At 41.9% G+C, this 24,715-nt stretch overlaps 3 protein-coding genes across 9 annotated transcripts; 2 read left to right on the forward strand and 1 right to left on the reverse strand.

Annotated features, from left to right (window-relative positions):
* Positions 1-3,450: 3,450 nt before the first annotated feature.
* LOC308363497 (free fatty acid receptor 2-like) lies at positions 3,451-4,449 on the forward strand (the record flags this gene model as incomplete). The annotated part of the gene is made up of 1 exon (XM_080836303.1): positions 3,451-4,449. One exon carries the CDS (start codon positions 3,451-3,453, stop codon positions 4,447-4,449), a length of 999 nt encoding a protein of 332 aa, XP_080692429.1.
* Positions 4,450-9,803: 5,354 nt separating this feature from the next.
* On the reverse strand, positions 9,804-18,883 carry usf2 (upstream transcription factor 2, c-fos interacting). 7 transcript variants are annotated; one of them, XM_080836644.1, is made up of 11 exons: positions 18,510-18,883; positions 17,698-17,741; positions 17,386-17,501; positions 17,051-17,170; positions 16,742-16,892; positions 13,552-13,639; positions 12,983-13,027; positions 12,651-12,709; positions 12,106-12,200; positions 11,784-11,912; positions 9,804-11,432 (listed from the first exon to the last, which is right to left on the reverse strand). In XM_080836644.1, exons 1-11 carry the CDS (start codon positions 18,545-18,547, stop codon positions 11,352-11,354), a joined length of 966 nt encoding a protein of 321 aa, XP_080692770.1. In that variant the 5' UTR covers positions 18,548-18,883; the 3' UTR covers positions 9,804-11,351. The 7 variants fall into 7 exon arrangements, with proteins under 7 accessions (XP_080692770.1, XP_080692769.1, XP_080692768.1 ...); XM_080836643.1 differs by having other exon boundaries at positions 12,088-12,200; XM_080836642.1 differs by having other exon boundaries at positions 17,671-17,741.
* Positions 18,884-19,001: 118 nt separating this feature from the next.
* Positions 19,002-24,512, forward strand: lim2.4 (lens intrinsic membrane protein 2.4; the record flags this gene model as incomplete). The annotated part of the gene is made up of 5 exons (XM_080836655.1): positions 19,002-19,015; positions 22,899-23,074; positions 23,348-23,497; positions 23,680-23,814; positions 24,451-24,512. The coding sequence occupies 5 exons, from the start codon at positions 19,002-19,004 to the stop codon at positions 24,510-24,512; spliced, it is 537 nt and encodes a 178-aa protein (XP_080692781.1).
* Positions 24,513-24,715: the final 203 nt, after the last annotated feature.

The following is a 24,715-nucleotide window of genomic DNA, read 5'->3' on the forward strand; positions in this document are numbered from 1 at the left end:
CATCTCTGTGTTATTTTGTCCATGTACGTGTTTATATAAAACAGACGTGAACAAACATCCCTCCCTCGTGTCTTTGATTTCACGCTTTCAAGGTAGATTTCCTTTCTCAAACATGCAGGTGAGTCCACTACCGTCACCTTATGTGCCCTTTCCTGATGGATGATTTTGCTGGCTGTATGCTCAGTCTGCTCAGGCACACAGGACTTTAGGGAAAGTGTCAGTGACATGGAAGATCTATATTTAGTGAGGGTTAAATAAAACTCAGAACCTTTTCAGAATCTAAACGATAACCATCCAAGTTCCACAGTTATAAAACTACTCATAGTAGTATAAAAACTGATTTTTAAGACAGATTATGTTCCAATCTTACTCTTCACTGAATTTATAATGCCTTTTTCATTTGAGAGGTCTCTCTGAGATGGGTGAGGGCTTTGCATTTTGGCAGAAATATATTAAATGCACTGAACTAACGTAACTAAAAAGTGAAATCAAACATTTCTATAATTATGACCAATGACTATTAATTTAAGGCTGTAGGTTAAGTTAAAATAAGGCCTTTTATTCTCGTATGTAAAAATATATTTAAAAAATATGCCCTAAATAACAGCATGTGAATGTACAAAACTTTAACATAAATGAGTGCATATTTGTACAATTGAAAATTGACAATGGCAACATTGTATTTTAATCTGAACACTTTTAAAATGTAGCTGTCGACTAAATGCTAAGTTACCTCTGAATTCAAATCCTATGCATGTGTTTCTTAGAGGAGAACCCCTGAAAGAATTATTCCCGTATCAAATATTCTAGCACCATTATGACTCAGTAAAGCTAACCCCAAATGACCAAAATGTCAACGGACTTTTTGTATATTTTTCACTTGTTTACAGTTATTTGGTGTATCAGAGCCCCCTAGTGGCCATGATCAGTTAAAATCCCAAGGTGGTCATTGTGACTGATCATTTTATGTGTTAATGTTATGATTTTTTTTAAAGAACAGAGCTGTACCCAAATGTCTTGAGATGGATGATGAGATATTTGTAGGGGAAGAATCACTCAGTTCTCCTCACAGATAATTTAAATAAGACACACTTGCTGGCTTTTGGCTGAACCTCTGTTCAGATATTACTACTTATGTACAGTAAATAAGATCTTTGCTTAGGATGTACCCTAATCACGTCTAGCAAACTACTCAACCTCGAATCTAGACTCACATGTGATACACAAGTGGGATCCCTTGCCCCGAGGGCATCGGCAGCGATTTAACTGTATGAGGAGCTCCCAGCATAGGGCAACCCCTGTTTGAGAGATAGGTGAAGCACAAGTGTGGGGGGCACTTGGATGGCAGAAGTACAGAAGTAGAGCTGCCAGAACGTGCATGAAGCACATGAGGGCGCTTCCCGATGGAGAGGGCAGTGTGACGGATCAGCACCTGACTGCCTCTGCCTGCCATAACAATCTGTTTGGTGTTGTGGTCAGTCAGGCTGTAGGTGGATTGCCCTGCAGACTTGGATTTGATGCCAGCTGGGGTGTCTGCTCTTATCCTCTATACGTCACATGAAATGGCTCCCATCCAGATATCTGGCACAACAACACATAGCACCAAGGGAAGGAAGTCAACTTAAGTAATAAAACCACAAACAATTGCTGTCACATGACCGGAAATTAATTCCGAAATCTGCTCCTGACAAGTTAATTAGCTTTTTCTCATCAAACAGGAGGAAATGTTTTAGGTCATGTGGTTTATAGGGCCTGTGAGTCATAAACGTTGGCTTATGGTCAGGTCTGTAGGTTGTCACAGTTCCTCTCCCTCTTGGCAGAGCCAAAGCCAAAGTTACTGAGAACCAACCAGATATCCTGATAGATAGCTGACTGAAGAATCAGAGCTCTTTTTCTGAGCCCTTCCCCACAACACATACCCCTACTCTCTCTCTCTCTCTCTCACACACACACACACACACACACACACACACACCCCCACACACACACACACACACACACACACACACACACACACACACACACACACACACACACACCACATTACCCCATACAACCACATATCTAAACAATGACAAGAGCAACTCTAGATCACCCAAAATTATTTACATATAGAAGGCATAAATATAAAGGCTGAGCTGAATACAAAATATGAAGAGCTGATGCAGGTTGCCATAACACTAACCTTATGAAATTAGGTTACATTAGTATTCAGTACCGGATTTTAACAGCAATCAAAACTTTAACCTATTTTATTTCTAGGAAAACAAGTTTCCCTTACTATTTTCTGAAACTCAGATTTCTGCAGGTCTTCTTATCTTAAAATTGATATGATAACACCAAAAACTACATGACTTGACCTCCAGTAACGAACGTGACACAATGTTCTCTAGCTGCCATAATTGTGACGCTGTTCTGTGTACCTCATTCTGAGTTTCCTAGTGTTGCTGAGAGACACTGTTTGGCGAGCTTCAGATGTATGATTGGCGACAAATTAAATTTCCTCACCCCAAAGTCAGGCAATGAGAGGCTCTGTTTGCTGTAGGATATTATTCAATACTTGTTAAGGCAGTGCCTAGTGTGTTGGACCTTCAGAATGACGGGGACCTTGATGCGATAACAAGGACAGGATGGAGGCATCTGAAGGTTCAACTCGAGATTTTGGGGGAGATTGACTTTTTTAGGGTCAAAATGGATCATACTGTACATCATCACTAAAGGTAAATCTTTAGATTATGGTTTCTTTAATGTCTCTACCTATTGTCACCCAAGTGAAGGAAATTAAACTAAAGCAAGACACAATGTATAGCATTATGGCCGGACATATAAGAATTTGTCTTTTTACGATACTGTATATGGTCACACTCAGGATACATTTAACATATTGCTATGTTATGTAACTGTTTAGATTCTGCTCCTCGCTCATTCCTTTCTCATTTCATGGAATAACAGCATTTTGTTGACTGTTATATAAATAACCGACCACTGAAGTGTGTATTAGAAACCACTGCTACAGGATCCCAGTGTTTAAACAGCAGAACTTGGAAGGTTATGTTAATCATAGTAAAACTAGCATTTTCAAACCATTTCAAACAGTATAAAATTAAATGGATTGATCAAAAGTGTGTAGTAAATAATTTCACTTTTGTGGTAAGTCAGAGCTCTAACCCTTAAGTTGGGTGAGTTGCCCCAAGGAGAAACAAATCCAAGATCTTTGCGCTGAGAAGAGCTGTCCATCAATTCCACCCAACAAGTAACACTATGGTGTGAAATAACACACACACAGGCACAAACCCACACAATAAATACATAGAATCATTCCACTTATCCCCCATACTAAAATGCCCTTTTGTGTCGTCCTCAGTCAGGCTTGTCAGCATTTTGAGATTTTCACCAGTATTGTTGTATTTCAGACTTTCAGATTTACTTGTAAACACAAACACATCTGCCATGATGGTAAGCCAGCTCCTGCTGTCTGTCTACATCATCACCTTCATACTGGGGTTCCCTGCCAACATCCTGGCCTTCTGCACTTTCTGTATCAAGGTGCGTCGCAAGCCAGCCCCCATGGACATCCTCCTGCTCAACCTCACTATCTCTGACCTCATCTTCCTCACCTTCCTGCCCCTGAAGATGATGGAGGCATCGGACAACATGGAGTGGAACTTGCCCTACTTCCTGTGTCCAGTCTCCAGCTTTTTCTTCTTCTCCTGCATCTACACCAGCACGTTTTTCTTGACAGCGGTGGCCGTGGACCGCTACCTGGCCGTGTCTTTCCCCATCCAGTACAAGGTGTGGCGCAGGCCACGCTATGCTGTGATAGCGAGCATCTTCTTCTGGCTGGTGTCCGCTCTGAACCTGAGTATAACTTACATAGTGCCCTTTATGACAATGACAAATGCAGACAATGTAACTACTGACATGTCCAGCACTGTTGCCCCGCAAGTCCTGAAACCCAAGAAGTGCTACGATAACTTTGAAAACAACCAGCTGGATATTATAGTAGATGTGCGCTTTGAACTCTTCCTGGTGCTCTTCCTTGTCCCCTTTCTCATCTGCTGCTTCTGCTACATCAACTTCATCCGCATCCTGTCCCAGCTGCCCAGCATTACCCGTGAGCGCCGCCTGAGGGCCGTGGGGCTGGCGGTGGTCACCCTGCTGGTGTTTACCGTCTGCTTCGCGCCCTACAACATCTCCCACGTGGTGGGCTACGTGCACCACAGGAGCGAAGAGTGGAGAAACTTTGCACTCATGTCCACCACGCTCAACGCCTGCCTGGACCCTATAATCTTTTACTTCTCCTCTTCCACGGTGCGCCAGGCCATCAGCTGCTGCCTGCAAGGCTTGACGGAGAAACTGCACGTCCTCCGAGCTCAGTGCTGCCCCCCCATGGCTCCTGCTAGACCTGACATTTACAAAGAGACCAATCCCCCTAACCCACTAACCTAACCCACTAACCTTTAACAAGTTGACCCCCCATTTTCCACACACACAAGCACACTAACTGTGTAAACTGTAAATCTACTACTATAAATATATTATGGGGGTATATGGAGGTTATTGTTGTAAGTTATGATTATTGATGCACCATAAAAAGGCGATTTCATCCATTGAGAAAATTTGACAAGATTGACAGCATGATTAAGTTGGAACCGTTGCTATTCTGGGATTGTAAATATGTAGGCATCTGTGGACCCTCGCACATGCATGAGATCAAACTAAATCAAGCCTCTTTTAGTTCTGATGCATCAGACAGGCAAATTAAAGCGTTTCATCTGTCTCCATCTCTTGGAGTGCCAAATGGTCAGATTTATTGTGAAGCATTGCATGGGGACACACACAGTGATGATTTTTTTTTTGTCTCGCCACAAACAGCCTCCTCATACAAGACATTCAATTTTAACCCAGATACTCAGAAAACTGACATTTCACCTCAGATTCGTAGACTGCCTCATACTCGTATAGATACATACTGCCCTATACCACCGCTATATTCTTTTTCTAGAGTAATGTATGCCTTTTCTGACAGCACATTAATATCTTTCACCAATAAATCCACCACAACCTGTACAAGACAATGGGTAACATCACAACTGTAAACACAAAACATAAAAATGATCACAGACAGGCCATTTAGCGGAGAAGAGAAATGAGCACCATTTGCAGAACTGAGGGAAGAGAGCCAGCAGTGATCAGTGTTCAAGGGGCTCTGGCTTTGAGATGAACAATCTCTACAGGAAGTAAGAGTAAGAACAGTTTATATAATCTAAGGTCACTGAGTTACAGTAAAGAGGAACTGCAAACACCTGCAGCCTTCTCCAAGGTGAGAGGATAGACTAGTAAAATGTTGTCATCTGGACACTGCTTTAATGAGGTTCCTCTCTTACTCATTAGCTGTGAACGAACAACTTCACTCTGTTAACACCACTGCGGTAAAGCCATCAGCTCCCGTGTTTTACTCCTTTATGGTCCTATGGGAAATCCAATGGTTGTGCTCAATATGAGTGAGAACATTAATATAGCTTGTTGTAAATCAATTGTCTGGTAAACAAGAAGTCTTAGTTACCATTTAATAAATGTCCTTGATATGTGTTGCAGTCTGTTTACTGAAGTTTTGAAAATTGTAAATGAAAATGACAATACTAGTTTTACATTCCGTTTGGTTGACAGGCTTTTTTTTTGTTCAGTAATACATATTTTTGGGCTCTCAAAAAAAACAATATTTTGAATATTGTTGAAACGTTTTCCTTTCTTTATAAAAGTAATAAGCAGTTTTGTTCATGTAAGAAGGGCAGGGCTTTCCACTGAAGAGTGCTCCTGTCATTCTTGGTGATAAATGCTGCTCGTTACTGCTGATAAATTGGTGACCCTTGAGCTTTTTTTCTGTTGTACTGAGGGGAATTCCTTCCAGTGTTCTCCTTGCCAGGAAACCTTTCCAACATATAGCTACAATAATTCTTTGAAAATTAATTCAACTACTGAGTGATTGGACTTTGAGTATTTAACATGCACTGAAAGAAGCTGATATGGTTACTGAGCAGGTGTATTATCAAGGAAGAGATGGGAGAGGTGTCACCAGTGTGTCATCCTTGACAGAACTAAGTAAACACACTATTCCTCTTTCAACACACGAAACATAACACAGAATATGAATTACATAATGATCTTTTTTTTGCTCCTCAGAGAATAATTTTAAATGGTTTTCATTATTGTGTCTGCTAAATGAACTATAATATACTAAACTAACTATAGACTTGTCCTCAACTGTTGTCCAAAGAGGTTTCACTCTTACATTTACTCTTCTACATGGTACTAAATGATGACACTGGCGTTGGCACTGGAGGGGAATATTGAAATGCAAATCTTTTATTGCAATCTTTTGACAGCACAGGTAGTGTGGCTGACTGCCTACACTAGCAGAGAGATATTTACTTGCCTGTCAGGGCATCCATTTGTCTGTGTGTCAGTGTTCGTGTCCTTATGTCTGTCTGGACTTTGCCGGTTTGCATTTTCCTCTGTACTGCAGTCTGCAGTGACGCCATAGCTTGGGTGCTCCTTCCCCAGCAGCTTGCTGTCTTGTTCATCTGTCTCACTCGTCTCCTCTCGTCTCCCTACCCTCCTTTGCTCCTCTCTCACACTCTCTTTCTTCTTGTTTATTGAGTCCTCCAACCTCTTCTTCTTCTTCTTCGTTCTTGAGCTCCCAATTGGATGCCAGAGGTTAGCAGACCTTCGACCCAGTCTTGACCCTGCCCCATTCCTGACCTGTGTGCGCTTGGGGAATTGTGGCTGAGACCTCTGGCACTGTCGAAGGTTTCTGAAACACAAACACACACAGGAAGACAATTCCAACATGCATGAGACTGAGTAACAGGAAATACACAAATAAATTCCTTTGTATGAGCAATTAGTCAAATCAGCATGCCCAAGAATGTGTGCTTGTGTGCGTGTTTTCTCCACATCAGAGGGTCTTATGGTCATAGCACCCATTTGAATTTGTGAATTTGTATGGCCTTCTCACATTTTCAGAAACACATGAGGTCTTATACAGACTTCATATTTATCCTCTAGGTCCTCCGTAGCCCGGACTTTTGCATGCCGCCAGAGCAAAGGAAGATGCTCAAACAACTTTCCTGTGTTGGGATATGTACACACAAACACACATACAAACTGACAGAGATAATGTATTTAATATATATTAATCAAGTGCCTTGTATTAATAATTACCTTGTATGAATCATGCGTTTATGTAAGCAGGAACATGGCTTTTCTGTGTGTGTGTAACTTACAATATTAGGTGCCACTTACTCTGCACATGTGTAAGAGCATGTTTGGACCAGAGGTGATAAGAAGGGTCGAACCGACATCTTTGCATGGCAGGAAGCATAGTAAGATTACAGAGAGATCAGTCTACTTTGATTCAGATTCATCAACATCGCAGATCAGGGAGTATTCCACACATACACAAACACTACAGGACACATGCACCACCATACATACCCACACACGCATCAGATCAGCCTACAAACAACGAATACAACCATCTCTATCCCCTAGGTTCCACCTCGGAAAAGCATGCATCCTCTCACCCTTCACTCTGGGGTGTCGTGCACTCCACGAGGTCAGCACGGTTTTAGCAGCATCCAGTGGTCATAGTCCAAAGAGGCTGGATCTAAGTAAACAAACCATCTTGAGACACTGAGAACCCAAGCTGACAAGATAACACACTGTCACAGCTTTTTTGAATCACACAGTTAGATTAACACAGTCAAGACAAACCAACAGTGACATCAGGATTGACAACATGACAGTAGACATAAGGTGACACTTAACCACACAGCTCCGATATCTATGATGATACCCATTAAGATATTCATCAGATTTAGTCATACATACAATATGCTAACATACTTATGCAGACAACATACAATACTGATGAACATCTTACACGATTGAATGTTATTTGTCACTGCATAAACCCTCACACTACCTGTCCTTTGTTTTACATGGCAATTTCCCAAAATACCATCAGAGGGGATGAACAGAAATCCAATGCGAGGAAGATCATCTTTTTCTGAGAGCCACTTCCATGTTGGTGGAACAGCTGATGTAAGCCTCCTCCCCAGGCTTTGTGAGTCCTTTTGTGACTGTTCTCACCTTTCACTCTGCTCTTCTTCCTCTTGGGCTGCCTCTTCATCTTTGCATGGAGCTTCAGGCAGCTGGCACACAGCCCCTGGGGCACGGGACGCTGATGGAGCTTCAGGCAGCTGGCACACGGCCCCTGGGGCACGGAACGCTGTGGTTTGCTGGGGCCCGTGCCAATGGAGCAGTGGGAGCCGTCCGACACATTCCCGTCCTCATCTTCACAGCCAAACACAATCAACCCCTGACTGCCACGGCCAGTAGGGTGACACTCCCTCCCACTACGATTAATCCTAAACATCAAGCCAGCCTATGCCACACTGCTCTTGGATCTGAGAGAACCACCTGCATGGCACACCACAGGGTTTTAGCACCGTCACAGCTAAGACATTTTACAAGTACCATATATCTCTAATAATGCCTAGTATGCAGTCCCAAAAAGCTGCCCTGACCTAGATAGGATGAACTCTACAGCTAGGTATGATTTAGCTTTAACAAGAAGCTGGATGCTGATTACTTCAAGGCAGTTTTAAAAAAAAACTATACCAAGGTAAAATACAACAAAACCTGACTACCTGACACAGTGCCTCAATGCATTAACCATTAGGCAGATGTGCCTTAGGGAGAGCCAAAAATTCGGGCCACAAAAATGTTCGCAAATATTTTCACGGTGCCCTACTGTAACCGATTTAAAGTTCAGTTTGTCAATAATATGAGTTTTGCCATAATTGAGCGAGGTTAGTCAGTGTTGGTGTTTTAGAGCCACCTTTGGAGATGTGGTGAACTGTTGTTTAATTTGACACTGACCTATTTGAATGTTCTGATTATTTTAACTTTTATTATGAATATCTTTGTGTAGAAGGCTGATGTGTAGCCTAAAGTGCTGATAGGAAACTTCTATGTAAATGTCATGTTTCGAAATGCTAATTAGGCACCTGAAAATACTTGTGTCGTGAGAAGACTTGAGAGCTCAACAAAACATTTTTTTTTCTATTTAATATTACCATATCTTCTTTTTTATTTACAAAATGAAAGGAGAGAAAAATTACATCTAATAAACAACTTACCTCGGCCGTTCGGTCATGTCGGGAAATATCAAACTTTGGCTCTCCGAATATACTTAGCTCTGATGGCCACTTGAGCGTGAGCAAAACTCCTATCGAGTTATTGTGTCAGTCACAGCGCCGCCTATGAAAGTTTAACTAAATTTGGCATGGGTCCACAGAATGTGGTAGAGATGCAGTGTTTCCTATTTTGTGAACTTTTAAGCTTTGCATCACGAGATATAAGCTATCAAAGTTTTACATTTTTGCATCGAACATTATCCACAAGGTGGTGCTACTGCTCTTCCTAGAGGCCAACTTGCCATACAAATGGAGAAACGGTTGTTGAGCTACTGCTCAAAAAGTGTTTTGAACATAACCCACGTCTGGGGTCACTAGCATGAACTGACACGCCCACCTTGGGAAACAAACATTATATTCCGTATGAGCCATGAAGGAAAACCATCATGTCAAGTTTCATGTGGATTGGTGAAGTCTATGATATCGACAAAAAAATCAGTGGGACAAAAATAAACCTTTGACCAGTATATGACTACCCCGTGGTGTCAGAATTAGCTGTTTCTATAGGTTGTTTTGAAAATATATAAACCGTGTGGACTCTTTTGATATAAACATTGCAATTTTATTGTACAATTTGATAGAAATCATGCCAGTGGTTAGGATGAATGGAGAGTTTACTACCTATGGATACCTGCCAACTCCTAATTGTGGTTTCAACAAACAAGGAAAGGTAATTATGCAGGTGACAATGACAAAGCAGACACCAAGCTTGTAACACTGTGTCTGACCATGTTGTAATTTTTGTTTGGATGAGGAAAAAGGGGAAAGACTTTCAAATGACGTCTGGCTGAACCCCACAGATGCTTTTCATGACCTAAAGGAATCATTGCTGACCATCCAGTTCTTTTTTGCGCTTTTAGCTGAGAAGGTGGTAGTTTAGACTTATTTTTTTTAGACATAGCTCCTCGGTATTGCACGAGATACAATTGGTCTTCAGATCTGACTATAAAGCAATGCATTAAGCCGAGACTAAAAAGTAACATTTCTGGTCTACATGATCAACATATCAATCCAGTGCTTTTAATAGCCTTTGGACACAAAAAGCATCGTTTTTGGGAATCGTGAAAAACAAATTAGGAATATTGCGTCGTTTCATTTCCATGATCTCGGTCATCCATTTTTCTTCACATTGTTTAACATGACAATAACCCCTATTGTAGTAAAGCACCTGCATTATAGATCCATAATCCACAACATTGACCAGCTCCCCTTGCTACATTGGGTGTGTGTGTGTCAGCCAGACCCCCCCCCCATACACACACCTCTACGGGTCACAGTGTGTAGTGTAGCCTTTTGCATGCAGCATACAGGTACCTGAGAGAAGCCTGGAGTCCTTCATCACCCACCCGCCCCCATTAAGAGGTGCGCAGCAATGTAATGCAAACTTTACACAAACGCTTCAAACTATTATATACATTATTATTCTTCCATCCTTCTGCTGCTCACGGCTAGAGAACACTTAAACCAGTGCCATGATGCGTGTTAGATCAGTGTGGGAAAAGCAGAACAAGAGAGCTGCTTCAGTCACTCATTCTTGCTAGGAGTCTTGAGTATTCGTGATTTTGTCATCAACTAATAAATTAAATGACAACACAGAAAACACAACATTTCACAGACAGCAGTACAACTTCAAAATAATGAGGAGTATAAAGCAAAAAAAAGAGAAACAATATTAGCCAACTCCTTAGGCTGACAAGGACAGAGAAGAGCAGATATGATGAAGAGCGGGAGTCTTACTCATCAGGTATGCAGGGTTTGTGGGGTCTAAGCTCCTCTGACTGTGAGAATGTGTGTGTGGTGGGGGGTTACTTTTTTTTGTGTCTTCAACTACTATCAAGTCTCCAAATTGCCAGCCCCCCAGCGTATTCGGGTATGTTTGTGTGTGTAAAACCTAAAAAGATAATTTTAATTAGCAAGTGCGGGTGAAAGGTGTTGTGAGTATATGTATGCTTGTGTATGCTTGTATGTATGTATGTGTGTGTGTGTGTGTGTGTCCATGTCCAAATCACTGCAGAAACAGTCTCTTCACCTAAATATGCAGTGCTGTGCGAGTGTGTGTGTGTGTGTGTGTGTGTGTGTGTGTATGCATCACTGTGGTGCTGCCTCCTCAATGCCGTGCTGCTGTAACTGGGCCCGGAGCAATGCGTTGTCATTCTTCAGATCCTCAATCTACAAACAGAATCCGGCAAAAGGGGTGCATATTAGATCACTACTGACTAGGGCATTTCTTAATACTGTTCAGAAAATGAGGTTAATATGGGGATTCATATATATATATATATATATATATATATATATATATATATATATATATATAAATAAATGTGTGGGTATATGCATGCATCTGTGTGTGTAGGTGGTGTGCGTGTATTATCATTTTTTTTTTTTTTAAGTTTGTGCATATGACAGACTGCATGAGAATGTGTGAGAGACAGCAACAGTTTATGCCTAAACTGGAGTGAGTAAGTTTGAGACTGATATGAGTTAGTCAACGAGTGAGTGTATGTCTGTGAGACATGCCTGTTGTCTGAGAAGCTCGTTGTCCAGCTGAACTCTCTCCACCTCCTTAAAGCTTTCCTGCAGCCGCTGGTTGTTCTGCCTGAGCTCACGGATGTAGTCACAGGCCTTAGACAGGATCCCTCCTTTACTCTGTCAGGAAAAAGGAACACGGTTAAACAAACACACCCCCCCCCCACACACACACACGCATGCAAACCACACTCATACTTAGACATGCAGACACAAACAAACACTCAACTTCATTCACACTTATGATACATAAGTGTGTACAACCCCCCCCCCCCTGAGAAACAAAAATGCAGACCTTGAGTGTGATGCTCACCGCTCCACTTTTGTTGGTTTCCATGTTGCAGTCTGGGATGATTTTTGAGAGGGTCACAATCCAGTTGTTGATCTTATCTCTTCTACGTCTTTCCACTGGAACAGGTAGACACAAGACATAGAAATTTAAATACTGTAACTTCTGTTATCGCTGTACATGTATAGGGGTTCATCTGGAAGTGGAATCCAGGTTCTCTCAAACCCCATGATCAATCAGCATAAAATCAACCAAAACATGCCTTAAAAGCTACATATGCTGTTAATCAGACACAGGACAAGGGGATGAAGAGAGACTCATAAACTCTTTAGAAGTTGAGATCAATCAAGGGGATTATTTTACTCAATAGTAAAATGGTCCCTGGTGGACAAGGGATGTCAGGGGAGTTGAAGTACAGCCATTCTGGTGTGTTTGGGTGGTTGTTTACTCTATGGATAGTTTGCTGACAAACATTACACAATACAAGGTTTCTTATGTGCACTAAAAAAAAGGCCTCGTAAAAAATGAAATTCCGCCAAGGATCATGGGGAAAAGTAAGCACTGCTCACCCTCATTGTGTTGCGCCCTCCTCCTTTCATCTCGAGGTGCTCGTGCTCCCTCCATCTTCCTACAGAACAAGAAGGGAAGACAGGAAGAAGGATTTTTTTTCCCCCTCTCAAATATAACCTTAACACCCGCTCACACCGTGTGACCAGTTGAGACATATCCACTGTCTGGAACTCAATTAAAGAGGCCGTGCCCCCACAACCCCCGAGTTCACTCTGCCTATTGCAGCGCGGGGGGGGACTGGTCTGAATTTGGGTGGGTGAGTGAGAAGGGGGTAAATGGGAATGGATGGGTGGAGGGGATGGGCGTGGGGGTGTGTAGAAGTGGTCCTCACCAGCTGGCATTGCCGTGTTGCAGCATCTTGTTTTCACCGAAGTCTCTGTTGAGGGCAGGGGAAGGGGCAAAGTGGTTTGGCAGGACTTTGTTTTAGGCACTTAAATCACACAAATCATTTTCAATGGACAGACAGACCCAAGCCAAATGTCAACGGGGTTGTCTCCGGCTGAACAGGTGTGGTGGCTGAATGGACCAAACCATGCAGGAGTGGAGTAGGGGTGTACGTATTGACAGGATGTACCTCAGATTGGCAGGTTAACATGGTATGGTCCTGTGTAAGCTACGTCCTTCTAACCTGATGCGTAAAACTATAACTTCAAACTGTGTGTAAAACTGGAGTTTATCAATCTATCAAGTCTGTGTGTCTCAATAATTAAAGCACAAGTTTACTGTGTGAGGTATGATAAAACTGTGTGTTTGTGACTGTCATGTGTGGACTTGAGTGAGTGAGTGAGTGAGTGAGTGAGTGAGTGAGTGAGTGAGTGAGTGAGTGTTTGTGTGTGCGTAGGCTAGGAAAGCATTCTTACATGGTGTTGAGTGGGTAAGTTGTTGCATGTTAGTACTCACGTGGTGTAGGTGTGTGTACGGGGTGCAATGGTCCGAGGTGTGCCCGTTTGCAACACATCTGGGGGACTCATCATCACATAAAACTGACCTGTGATAGAAAAGAGAAAGAAAAAAATAAGAGGGAAAAAGAGGATTAACTCAATGAATGGCATTGGTCCGCAGCTAGCTACCTATGCAGTTGCGGCTGGTGACTTTTTTGAGGGGGGGCGCAGTTGGGCGGCACGGTTTAAATAGCACTCTACAATGAGAAGAAAACAGGTTTTGAGTAGAATATTTGTTACTGAGGTTAAAGGACTGCATATTTCTGCTTTCACTACATGACACTGCATGAAATGGTACATATGGGTGTGGTCTGCAATGGGAATAGGGACCAATAAGCACTGCACTGGATTACATCAACATACATGATTGTTACACTATAACAATTACACATAACCAATTTTATTAAGACACATATCATAGTGGACATTACACTAAGCAACATAAATCTCATTCGTATTATATTTACAGTATGAACTCATCCTTATTACATCCTTATTACATAAGTCAATATAAGATAACCGCAAATCGCTGCTAATAGCAGTGTAAAGCCCACTATAACTTCATGAAACACACTTACTTTTATCAGGTATGCACACAATGCCTCACATACGTATTGAAACATTGATGATTGGAAAACTAGGCACTCAGTATGTTTAACAACTTAACTATTACTGCCACTGAATTGGCTACCAATGGAGGTATCGATATATAACTGTTAATCTTAACTGAGGAAGCTACACACGTTACGCCATTACTAACGGAGTCTTTCGTACAATATTCAAAAAAACGAAGCTTTATTTCAAGAACACACAGTGCTCAACACTTTCCAATAACAACTATCAACTGTAACTTGACTGTAACTGTAACTTGAAAACGCATTACTCACTGAACAGCCCGCCAACAGCTCCGGTTAGCATACAGGCTAACTCTTTGTTGGCTGTGATTCTCCCGTAGATATGTGATATTTATATGGAATGTTAGGGAATGACAAAAGGTCTCTGATTCGACCATTCCCGGTGCGATTATCAGTGGCAGACCTACCATAGAGGCGAAATAGGCAACTGCCTCAGGCCCCCACTCAGCAGAAGGCCCACGATAATTTGCCCACCCAGGCACCGATGGGCCGATAGGATGGCCCAAGTCTATAACCACCCGGTCCTCCCGCAGATATCGTCGGTTGCGACAGTTTTCCTTGCTTCACCGAATACATTATATATTTAATGATAACCAAAAGGAATCACTGTCTGCTATTTATACTACTCCTAGTGACCTGTATTCACACTCATGGTTACTATTTTCTTACTATTTTCTAATCTCCTCCGTCAGTCTTACTATGTTTATTTGTTATTAAATGTCAATCACTCTAGCCTAATACTTGCGTGTCTCGCTCGTAGACACCTTTAAAAACCCCTACACACACACACACATAATCACACACCCAGCATGCAACACTACCATTACCACTGATGTTTACACCCCATCGTATGTTCTGTTCTGTTCATTTCTACAATAAAGTTCAAACCAGTGGCGGCGGACCTTAAGGGCGATTGTGGCGACGAACTGCTTTCAGGAAAAGGAGATTTTTTTTCTCTGTCGGCGTACTAATTAAGATAAATTGACAACAAAACAATTAGGACTTCCTACACCAAATGTATCGATTCAACAGGTTTCTACAAAGGGTGGAATCCTACATCCAAGAATTGGAACGAAAGAAAATCATGGCTAGCACGCTGTGAAGTGGCTAACGCGGTCTGTATTCTTTATTTGTAGGCTACCACTGTCACTTTTCATAGGTTGTACAGTGTGAATGTTCGCTTTTTGCCCTAACACTGAGTTATTTTCTTTGTGAAGACTTATTTAGCTTTTGTTAGCCAATACTTTCGAGATCAGTCAATAAACATAGTTGGTTTTGACTTATATGTTGCCCCCTTCTTTACGTTGTTACTGGACATATTTTATGTGTCCTGTAAAGCTATGTTGCATCATACGACATTTGAGACATGTGGATAATGAAAAAGTGGGATAATTTAATGTGGAGCCAAATCATGTTTGCTTATGAAGGCTCCTGAATGCAACTTTCTTCCATATAACTAGCTACTGTAGCTATGTAGGTAGAGGGGAAATATTTTGATTGTGTGCTGCCATCTACTATACAAAAAGGTATTGCTGTATGAGTTAATCAGCCTACAAAAAAATTGATATTGCTTAATGTAGGTCGCCCTAATCATTATCAAAAAAATTGTGTACTCTTTCTCTGCTGACATTTATTCCTAAAGGCTCTGTAGTTATACATATAGGCTAGGCCTAACCATCTGATACTAGCCCAGAGTTAAGCATATTCATCTAGCAAACTATACCTACCTTGGAGTGTTACAATAGCCAGTATCATTTTATTCCATGTGTCCATCCAGGCAAATTTGTGGATCCAAATGTTATTAAAAAACATATATAATGTTATTTCTTTGTAATCATCCAAAATTATGTTAAGTGTATGGGTATTTTGCATACATTGAGCGGTAAACGCGCCGTATATTAAGTGGGCCGCTCTGACAGACAACTCCCGGGCCACTTTTTCCCCCCAGTCCGCCCCTGCTTTGAGGTGGCCCTTTTTTTTTTTTGCATTAAAAGGACGGATGAAGAGGGCCCCTGGCTATGTTCGCCTTAGGCCCCCAAATGACTAGGTCCGCCACTGGCGATTATATAAGAAACCCTGTCATTGGCTTGGGCGCATCTTACGAACTGTCATCCGCCAATGAGAAGCTGTCCTTGCTCAAATGTTTCTGCCCATTTTTCCTGCTCTCATAGACTTCCACTTGGCCGGCGCCCAGAGTGGCTTCTCTCAGTGATAACGAATGGCAATATATTATGTTTGGTCACATTTAAGTGGTTGTTAGCAGGGGCTTGCGGTCTCCCGCACACATTTAACGCGTTTAAATAGTACATTTCTTATTTTAATTATTTGATTTATAATGTTTTTTTGACATGTAATTTTTGTATTTATTTTTTTCATCTCAAAATTGTAGGATGGGCGGCGCCCCAGCGCCCTGTATTGACGCACCGCCACTGTACCTATGTGAGATTAAATATATGTGTGAGTGTATATGCGTGAGTGGGGGGGGGGGTGGGGGGGTGGGGGGGGGGAGCTCACCTCCCGCCTGTGAGGGGTCTGCGGTCGCCTGCACAGACACAGCTGTCCCATCACTCACAGTGGTTGCTGGGAAATAGGCGAAGCGAGTCTCTCCACCCACAGCCTCCCCTACGGGACTGCCACCATTACTAAAGGGGTTCTGGATAACAGCCTGAACACAGAAAAAGACAGACAGAGAAATGAATCACAACAGTAAGGGGACCCAGAAGAGATACAAACAAACCAATGCAAACATTGGTTTCGGTTTGAGACACGTTTACAATTACATTTAACATAAAATGAATCTCTGACACACACACACACACAAACCTGAGCAACTGCCTGCTGAGCTCCAGCAAAGGCTGCTGTGGATACCACACTAACTGCTGCTCCCCCATCACCAATGGCTTCCAGCTGGTCCTCTGTCACCTGGACCACCCGGTATGTCACCTATCAGAGAGAAATCTACCTTTTAACAACACTGCTTGATTAAACACACTCAAATAAATGGTGCAGAAAGCAGTATGACCCAGCCATAGGAGCTGAATGAAGAGGTTAAAAGGCAGTAGTTTAATGATGTACCACATATTCCTCATTCAATCCTTGTGCCCCAGTTTAGAGAACAGAATGTATAGTGAACTGTCAGGGTCAGGGGTAAACCTCACCTGGCCCCCATTGCTTTCGGTGCGGAACTGGTACTGGACATTATGGTCTCCAAATGCTGCCTGTTGGACACTGGCTATGGTAGCAGCAGCCTGTTCCTCAGCCCCAACCGCCTCACCTGACAAGACATAACCAACCATGTGTCAAAATAAACAGGAAAATCACTTATAAATGGCCATCAGAAAGCAATGCTAAGCAACTAAACAGCTACTGAGTATAAGAATATGACTTTATTTCACACTAAACATTCCATAAAGCCTAAAAAGATGACAAATATCTGCACATACACACATTCTCCAAACATGTGAGCCTACCCTCCTGCAGCTGAACCACCTCCTCGGTTTCCTGTTTATCGTGACTGTAGAGGCAGAGAAACAGATGTAGTAGTTTTACAACTGAATGGTGAAACATGCCTAACATGGCAACCCGCTAAGAACAGTTCAACTTCAGTAATGTGGAAACCCGGCCAGTGGCTACCTGTTTTCGCGCACAAAGTAGATAAGCAAACGATTTTCAGCTGACCTAGGCTATAATATTTAATGTACATGCTATACATTTGTTTCCCCAATATAATCTGAACAGCGATAGGATCAATATTAAACGCAATTTGAGTGTGTAATTTACTTGGTGATGTCGGATGCCGCTATGTGACCATCAATTCAACACAAAAACTGGAGCATGATGGGCTAATGTTAGCTATCCCACTGACCAACGTTCAGCTAAGATAATTCAGTAAATTGTCGTTTGAACACTATGCATGTTTTTAAACCATTTGTAACTTTGAACTAAACAACACTTAACCATGTAGTCTGGTTACTATAATTCAGTCAGTATCAACTGCATAAACGAAAGAACCTTTAATAGATATAGCATGCAGTCTTCGGGCTAACATTAAATGACAAAGTTAGCGATTAAGCTAAATAAACAGCAAATAGTACCGTGTAGTGATGAGAGCAGGCTATTCAAGCAACCTGTGCATGTTCCGGCAAATCCTTATTTGCCTTACTGTACTGTGATTAAAATGAAAACAAACTATACATGTTTAGCTGTAAACAGTGCCCAAAGATGGAGAGACTGGGCCTCGGAAGCCATTAATGCGAGCGACGGGCAAGGGACACGCTCTCACCTCGTAGGGGTGTCCAGGCTCTGTTCGAGCATATCCATGAAGGTAACGATATAAAAAGTGATATTCAGCGACACTGAAAAACGGAGATGGAAGTCCTGATCACGGGGACAAACACACGGGTCATGTGAGAAAGACAGTCCAGGACACGTGAGGTACAGGCTGGGCAAGAACCTAAAATGGAGACCGCAGAGATGGAGCTTGTCTGCGCGCTCTTGCGGAAATCGTCGTTTTCGTCCTCTTGTGACACAGATTGAGAAAGCAGCGAACGTAACTCCGTCACTTGGGAGCTATATAACTGAAAACAATAGTTTGATTGCTATTCCGTTTTCTATTAAACTTAAATATATTTGACTATGTTGGTATTTCTATTTCCTCTTGCTACTTAATTCCTTTCTTCTCTAAGCGATCGTTATCCATGGGCTCTTTCACTGCAAAGCTGTTGATGTATCCATCCGCAAGACTGCAGCCCTATTCGGTTGCGGCTAATAAAATATGGAGTGGAATAGGTAGGCAATCAACTAGATATTCGCCGATTACAAAGTTAATATAGCTTTTTGTCGATTGAAGCGCTTGGATAATGGGACACACATAGTAATTAAGCGTGGGTTGGTCACGCTTTATTCATAGCTTATTTGTAAGATAATTGTTGAAGCGTTCCTTAGACCCCGTAAACAAGTTTACATATTTATGTTGCCTGTTTCATGTAAGTTAGACAAAATGTCCTTAAACGGTAATGTTGCTAGAGAGGTCCCTGTCTTATTTACAGAAAGTGCCCTGCATCTGATGCACAGCACAGTTTCGGGAAGTGTAACCTATGGGGAAATAATGAAGTGTGTCAGTGAATGTCTTCTGCCCCAGAATAAGTAGCATAGTTCCCTCAGGCGTTATGTTCTCGACATCGCCGAGTTTTTTCTGATGGACAAAGAAATCGTTTTGTAAAGCAGCTACACTTTCAACGTGTCGATTCCTCAGTCTGTCATCGACATGTGATACAGTTGTAAACCTCATTACCAAATCTCACGCTGCACATGAGAGAGATGACTCAGGTGACCAAACTGATCCAATCCGGGTTTTCCGTCAAACCACATGACACGGATATGGATTTCCTCGACAGAAGAACGAATTGTAGCAATTTTATCGAGACAAAATGAGAAAACGGTTCCATAATAGTTGGTGTAAAAAGTTATCGTACCTATTTTGTATGGGATATCTGTACATTCTTTTATGCGAAGTGGACCAATATGAAGCTTGTAGTAGGTCATGTTTAAGCAAGTATTCGTCATATCTTACGTTTGGCTCCCTCGCATGTCAGTTATACGCATAAACACACTTGGCCAAAAAAATAAATAACATGGGAACAAGAGTAGCCTACCACAAATAACCAAAACAATATGGACTGGTCACCACAACAGAGAAATGTCTGACAGCTCTTGGAAGCAGTTACTGTGAAGACACATTCACTAAGCGTTTCTAAGTGATTATAGTGCTGACAGAATGTGCTCCGTTCCGCCAGTGTTCAGGCCCAAGTATACCTCTTCATTTTTTATTTATTTTTTGGAATTCACCCCCTTGTCTAGTTTTGCAAGGATAAAAGTGTCTGCTAACTACCAAAACCATAACAAGAAGCATGAGAATAAAATGTGAGACAAAAATATTTTAAAGCTAATTGTGATCAACATCAGGCTACTTGAGACAAACTAAATGTAATCTTAAGCACTTATTTTTCTGTCAGCATTGAGTATACCCACCTCTCAAAACAGGGCGTTTATCCTGTGCTGTATGAAAAAATTAAGAGTATACCCACTTCTCTAGGGACCACTACGCCACTGATCTTAAGCATTTGCACGCTTCTTCTCACGTTTAATACAAAGTAAAATAATTCAGCCCTCTAGTGTTGTGTTAAGACATTGCATCATGGGATTGAGATCCAGGCCATGTCATCTACACCAGCTAGTTGTGCGATGTTTTTGTATCCTGCTGGTCAGGATCTATAGTATAGGCATCATTTTACGGGCTATACTAGCCCCTTGGACTGACTTTACTTTACTGTTTGTCACTTTGCACTATACTCACACACACAAGCACAGTAGCTACTTTATTTGCACTATCCACACATGCACATAAACACTCTCTGCACTCCTTGCACTACCCCCCACTACTTTCAACACTGTCACAATGAAAGCACATTGTTTTATAGGGCCAGATTTATCCTGTACCTGTAAACACCCCACTCCCTGTGTACATGTTCTCCCTATGTGTATTGTTTTTATTGTGATTCATGTATGTATGTTTGCGAGTTAAGTGTATAAGATACTGGATGACCTTAATTTCCCTCAGGATTAATAAAGTATCCATCTATCTATCTAGTTGGGCAGTAGTTGAATGGGTTAGGTTGTTGAGTATGACGACTTGCATGTGACTAATAGCACAAGGAATTTAACACCTTCCAGTGTATTACAAAAAGAAATACTGCAGTTTTCAGTATGGCAGTTTCACACAACAGATATTTTCCTACTGATTTGCTAGCATCAGAAAGCATTATGAAGACATACTGTATAGCTTAAAGTGTAACTATACCCTCTGATTTTAAGCATCATTTTGAAAAATGCTAAAGAGTGGGCAAGGGGATAAGGGGGGTGGGGAGGGGCTGAACGCTTATTAGACTGAGAGTCTATGTACTATATCATCACATAAATGTACCAAACAGTTGTCTTTACATCGGCATTGGCCTTGGATGATTTTAAACAGTAGATGTTGTGGTGAGCCATTTTTAACCCTTGAACACCAGCAATGACAGTCATGTGATGTGTTACAGTCATTTCATTTTGTTTTTACAGCTCAAAAACCTCTTTAATGTCTTTCAACAGTGATGTATTTCTCAACAGACAGTTTGCTGGTGACCCTTGCAGGTGACTTGCTTCTATACACAGCGTGTGATGTCACTTCTCCGCCTGTGTGTGTGTGAGCACATGTGTGGGCATAGATGAGCACTACTTTAGACTACTCCCCTGGCTGGAATGGGGGAGGTGGTAACACATAGGCCGCAGTAAAAGAAACTGTATGCTTCAGCATGTTGCTTTGTACCACAGCAGTACTGCAAGCCTCTGCACATCCACAGCTGTGCCTCACTCCAGCCACACACAAAAAAAGACAGAATGAGAGACCCCCCATCACCCTAGGCTTAAAGCCCATGTGGTCACGTGCACAGGGACCCCTCCACCCCACCACCGCAACACCCACTTTGGCCAGTTCAAGTGCATTTGTTAGGTAAAGGGGGGGAGGAGGAGGAGGTAGATGAGTTTAAAGGATTTTGCCTCCATCAACAGAAAAAACAGGGGATAACCTTTTGGAATTCCGCCCAGAGAGGTTCTCTTTGACTTTCTCTTCTCTGGCTCGCATCGTTTCTCTCTCTCTCTCTCTCTCTCTCTCTCTCTCTCTCTCTCTCTTTTCCCTCGCTCCCTTTCTTCCCCCGAAAGGTGAACAGTTAAGAGGGTAGTATCTCCAGAGGTTGCAAGGTAAGACAAAAGGGATACATTTTCTGTGTGATTGTGTGTTAATTAATGCCCTTTTGAGAGTCAATGCACTTATTGTTAGGAACACTGGTTTGAGTGCAAGTGTGTTGGCATCTGCTCTCAATGACATTGGCATTATTGTGAATGTCTGGATGGTTATTGATAACCTAGGGTGGATAGTAGCCAGGTGAATAGTTTCATAGCACCTTCCATTTATAGAAAACCTGCCTGTATATTTTCTGATTAATGTTCGGACCTGTCTGTATTGGGATGATCCAGTCCAATCCAATTTGGAGTCCAAACACAGAAGATGGCTATGCACGGCCATGGATAGAGGATAAACATTTGCATGGTCCCCATGAATTCCAGTATTCCTGTGCAGTGGGGATGGCTGTAGGTTCAAGGAATATTAGTTGTACCTAATACATGATACATCTCCTTTGTGGGCTTGAGATAAACAGATATGTTTTTTTATACATTTTTATATTTGCCTTCTGAAAGAAACTCAAACATGTCTAATACTTGTAATACAGAGTTTATTTCTACTTAGGTATTTTTGTCTTTGAAGCTTGTATGGCATAGAGGTCATTGTTTGAGCCTCAGTTCAGCTATGCCCCATATATATACCTAAGTAGAAATAAACTCTGTATTACAAGTATTAGACATTAGTTTGTGACTGAGTGTGCGTAAATGTGTGTGCTACTGAAAGAGAAAGGGGAAGAAAGGAAGGTGTCACTAGCTTGGGTACATTACTTTAACTGTGTGTTATGTTTAGAATATTGTACCAGCCCTGCTCCAGACTGGTCAGGACAGGTGTGTGCGATGATAGGTACCTGAGCATTGCTGAAGTGTTTCTGTGTGATGTGGTGTGTCTCAGGATGTACAGTTTTATGGGTGGTGGCCTCTTTTGTGCCATTGTGGGGAACATCATGCTGGTGGTCTCCACTGCGACAGACTACTGGATGCAGTACCACCTCGCAGGAACCTCCGCGCACCAGGGCCTATGGAGGTACTGCATGGGCCACAAGTGCTACCTGCAGACGGACAGCATAGGTGAGCAATACACACACACACACAAACACACACTATGTCATTTGGTGACATATCCAGCATTCTGACACACTGGCTTGATATCTGGCTAGAAACACCTAATATTGGATGTGTGATGTATTGTACCTCACTTCATATAAATTGTAAACTACAGTTTAGACATATCAAACTCTTTACATGGTGTGTGTTGTTGATCTTTGATGAGGTATACTATATATGACCATTTATCTGGATAGTAATCCCTGGCAACTCCTCTTTATACATTCATGTGCCCAGCCTACTGGAATGCCACACGGGCCTTCATGATCTTGTCTGGGATGGCGTGTTTTGCTGGTGTCCTCGTTGGCATCTTCTCTTTCGCCCATTTCTCCGCCTTTGAGAGGTTCAACCGCTCCTTTGCTGCAGGGGTCATGTTTTTTGTCTCAAGTAAGTCTCTTGCTCTTTTTCTCTCTCTCACACACACACACAAACACACACTCACACACTCACTTAATAGGTCAGCACAAGTGGCATAAGTGGGTCAGAACAAGTGGTGAATGATGAATTCGACTCTTGTCGGTGCACTGTCCTTTAAGGATGCTATAATGATGGTGCTCTGTGATTGGCAGCCTTTTTTGTGTTCCTGGCCTTGGCTATTTACACGGGTATCACGGTGAACTTCCTGGGCAAGCGCTTCGGAGACTGGCGGTTCTCCTGGTCCTACATAATGGGCTGGGTGGCTATGCTAATGACCTTCTTTGCAGGTAAGATAATGGTTATGCTAACAGTCAAAAAGGTAAATACATTCACAATTAGATTCACAAACACTAAGCTACTTACAGGAATTACAATCACATTCATAGTGACAGTTCACAGTGTTTTGACATTGTGTATTTAATGCAATATTACAGCAAGATAATTTCCATAACACTATGTAAACTTACAAATATATACAGACATACAACTAAAGTTGCAGCCACTCTTCCCTCAGTAGACACTCGTTTACCATATGTGTCAAACTAAACACATCCTCCACCCATTAAATACCCACAATCACAGGATACCCACGCATATATCTATAGGCTATCTAGATCTAGCAGTTTTTTTTTTTTTTTTTTCAGTTTGTGGGTGGTGAACGTCTGTGTAAAGTGTGATGCATGTTGAATGTTTCTTGAGTTGTTTGTGATCTAATTCTGTGTTTAGTTGTGATGGCTTAATTTCAGCCCTATATTTTTAACATTTTATATGGATATTGAGAGACAGTCTCCTTATTTGTTTTCTTAATATCATCTGCAACCGCTAATTTTCACTGTTCTATCTCTCTCTCGCTGTGTGTGTGTGTGTGTGTGTGTGTGTGTGAGTGAGTGTGTGTGTGTATTTGTGTGTTTGATCCATTACAGGAATCTTCTACATGTGTGCATACAGAATGCATGAGTGTCGCAGAGTGGCAAGTCCTCGCTGAGAAAAGAAAAAGACGAAAGGGGAATATTTTGAAGGAACAGACCTAAGAGAAAACTCTTACATCCAGGAGCTGATGATTTTCCAATGGCACATGAAACTTACCACAAGCCCTATGTTTCACAGCAGATGAATGGACAGTTTTATACCTAACACAATGACAGTTCTTCATTTAACTACAGTATGTTATTTTTCAATAAAGATTCT

This window comes from Sprattus sprattus, assembly GCF_963457725.1.
Source record: "Sprattus sprattus genome assembly, chromosome: 4".
Classification (NCBI taxonomy): domain Eukaryota; kingdom Metazoa; phylum Chordata; class Actinopteri; order Clupeiformes; family Clupeidae; genus Sprattus; species Sprattus sprattus.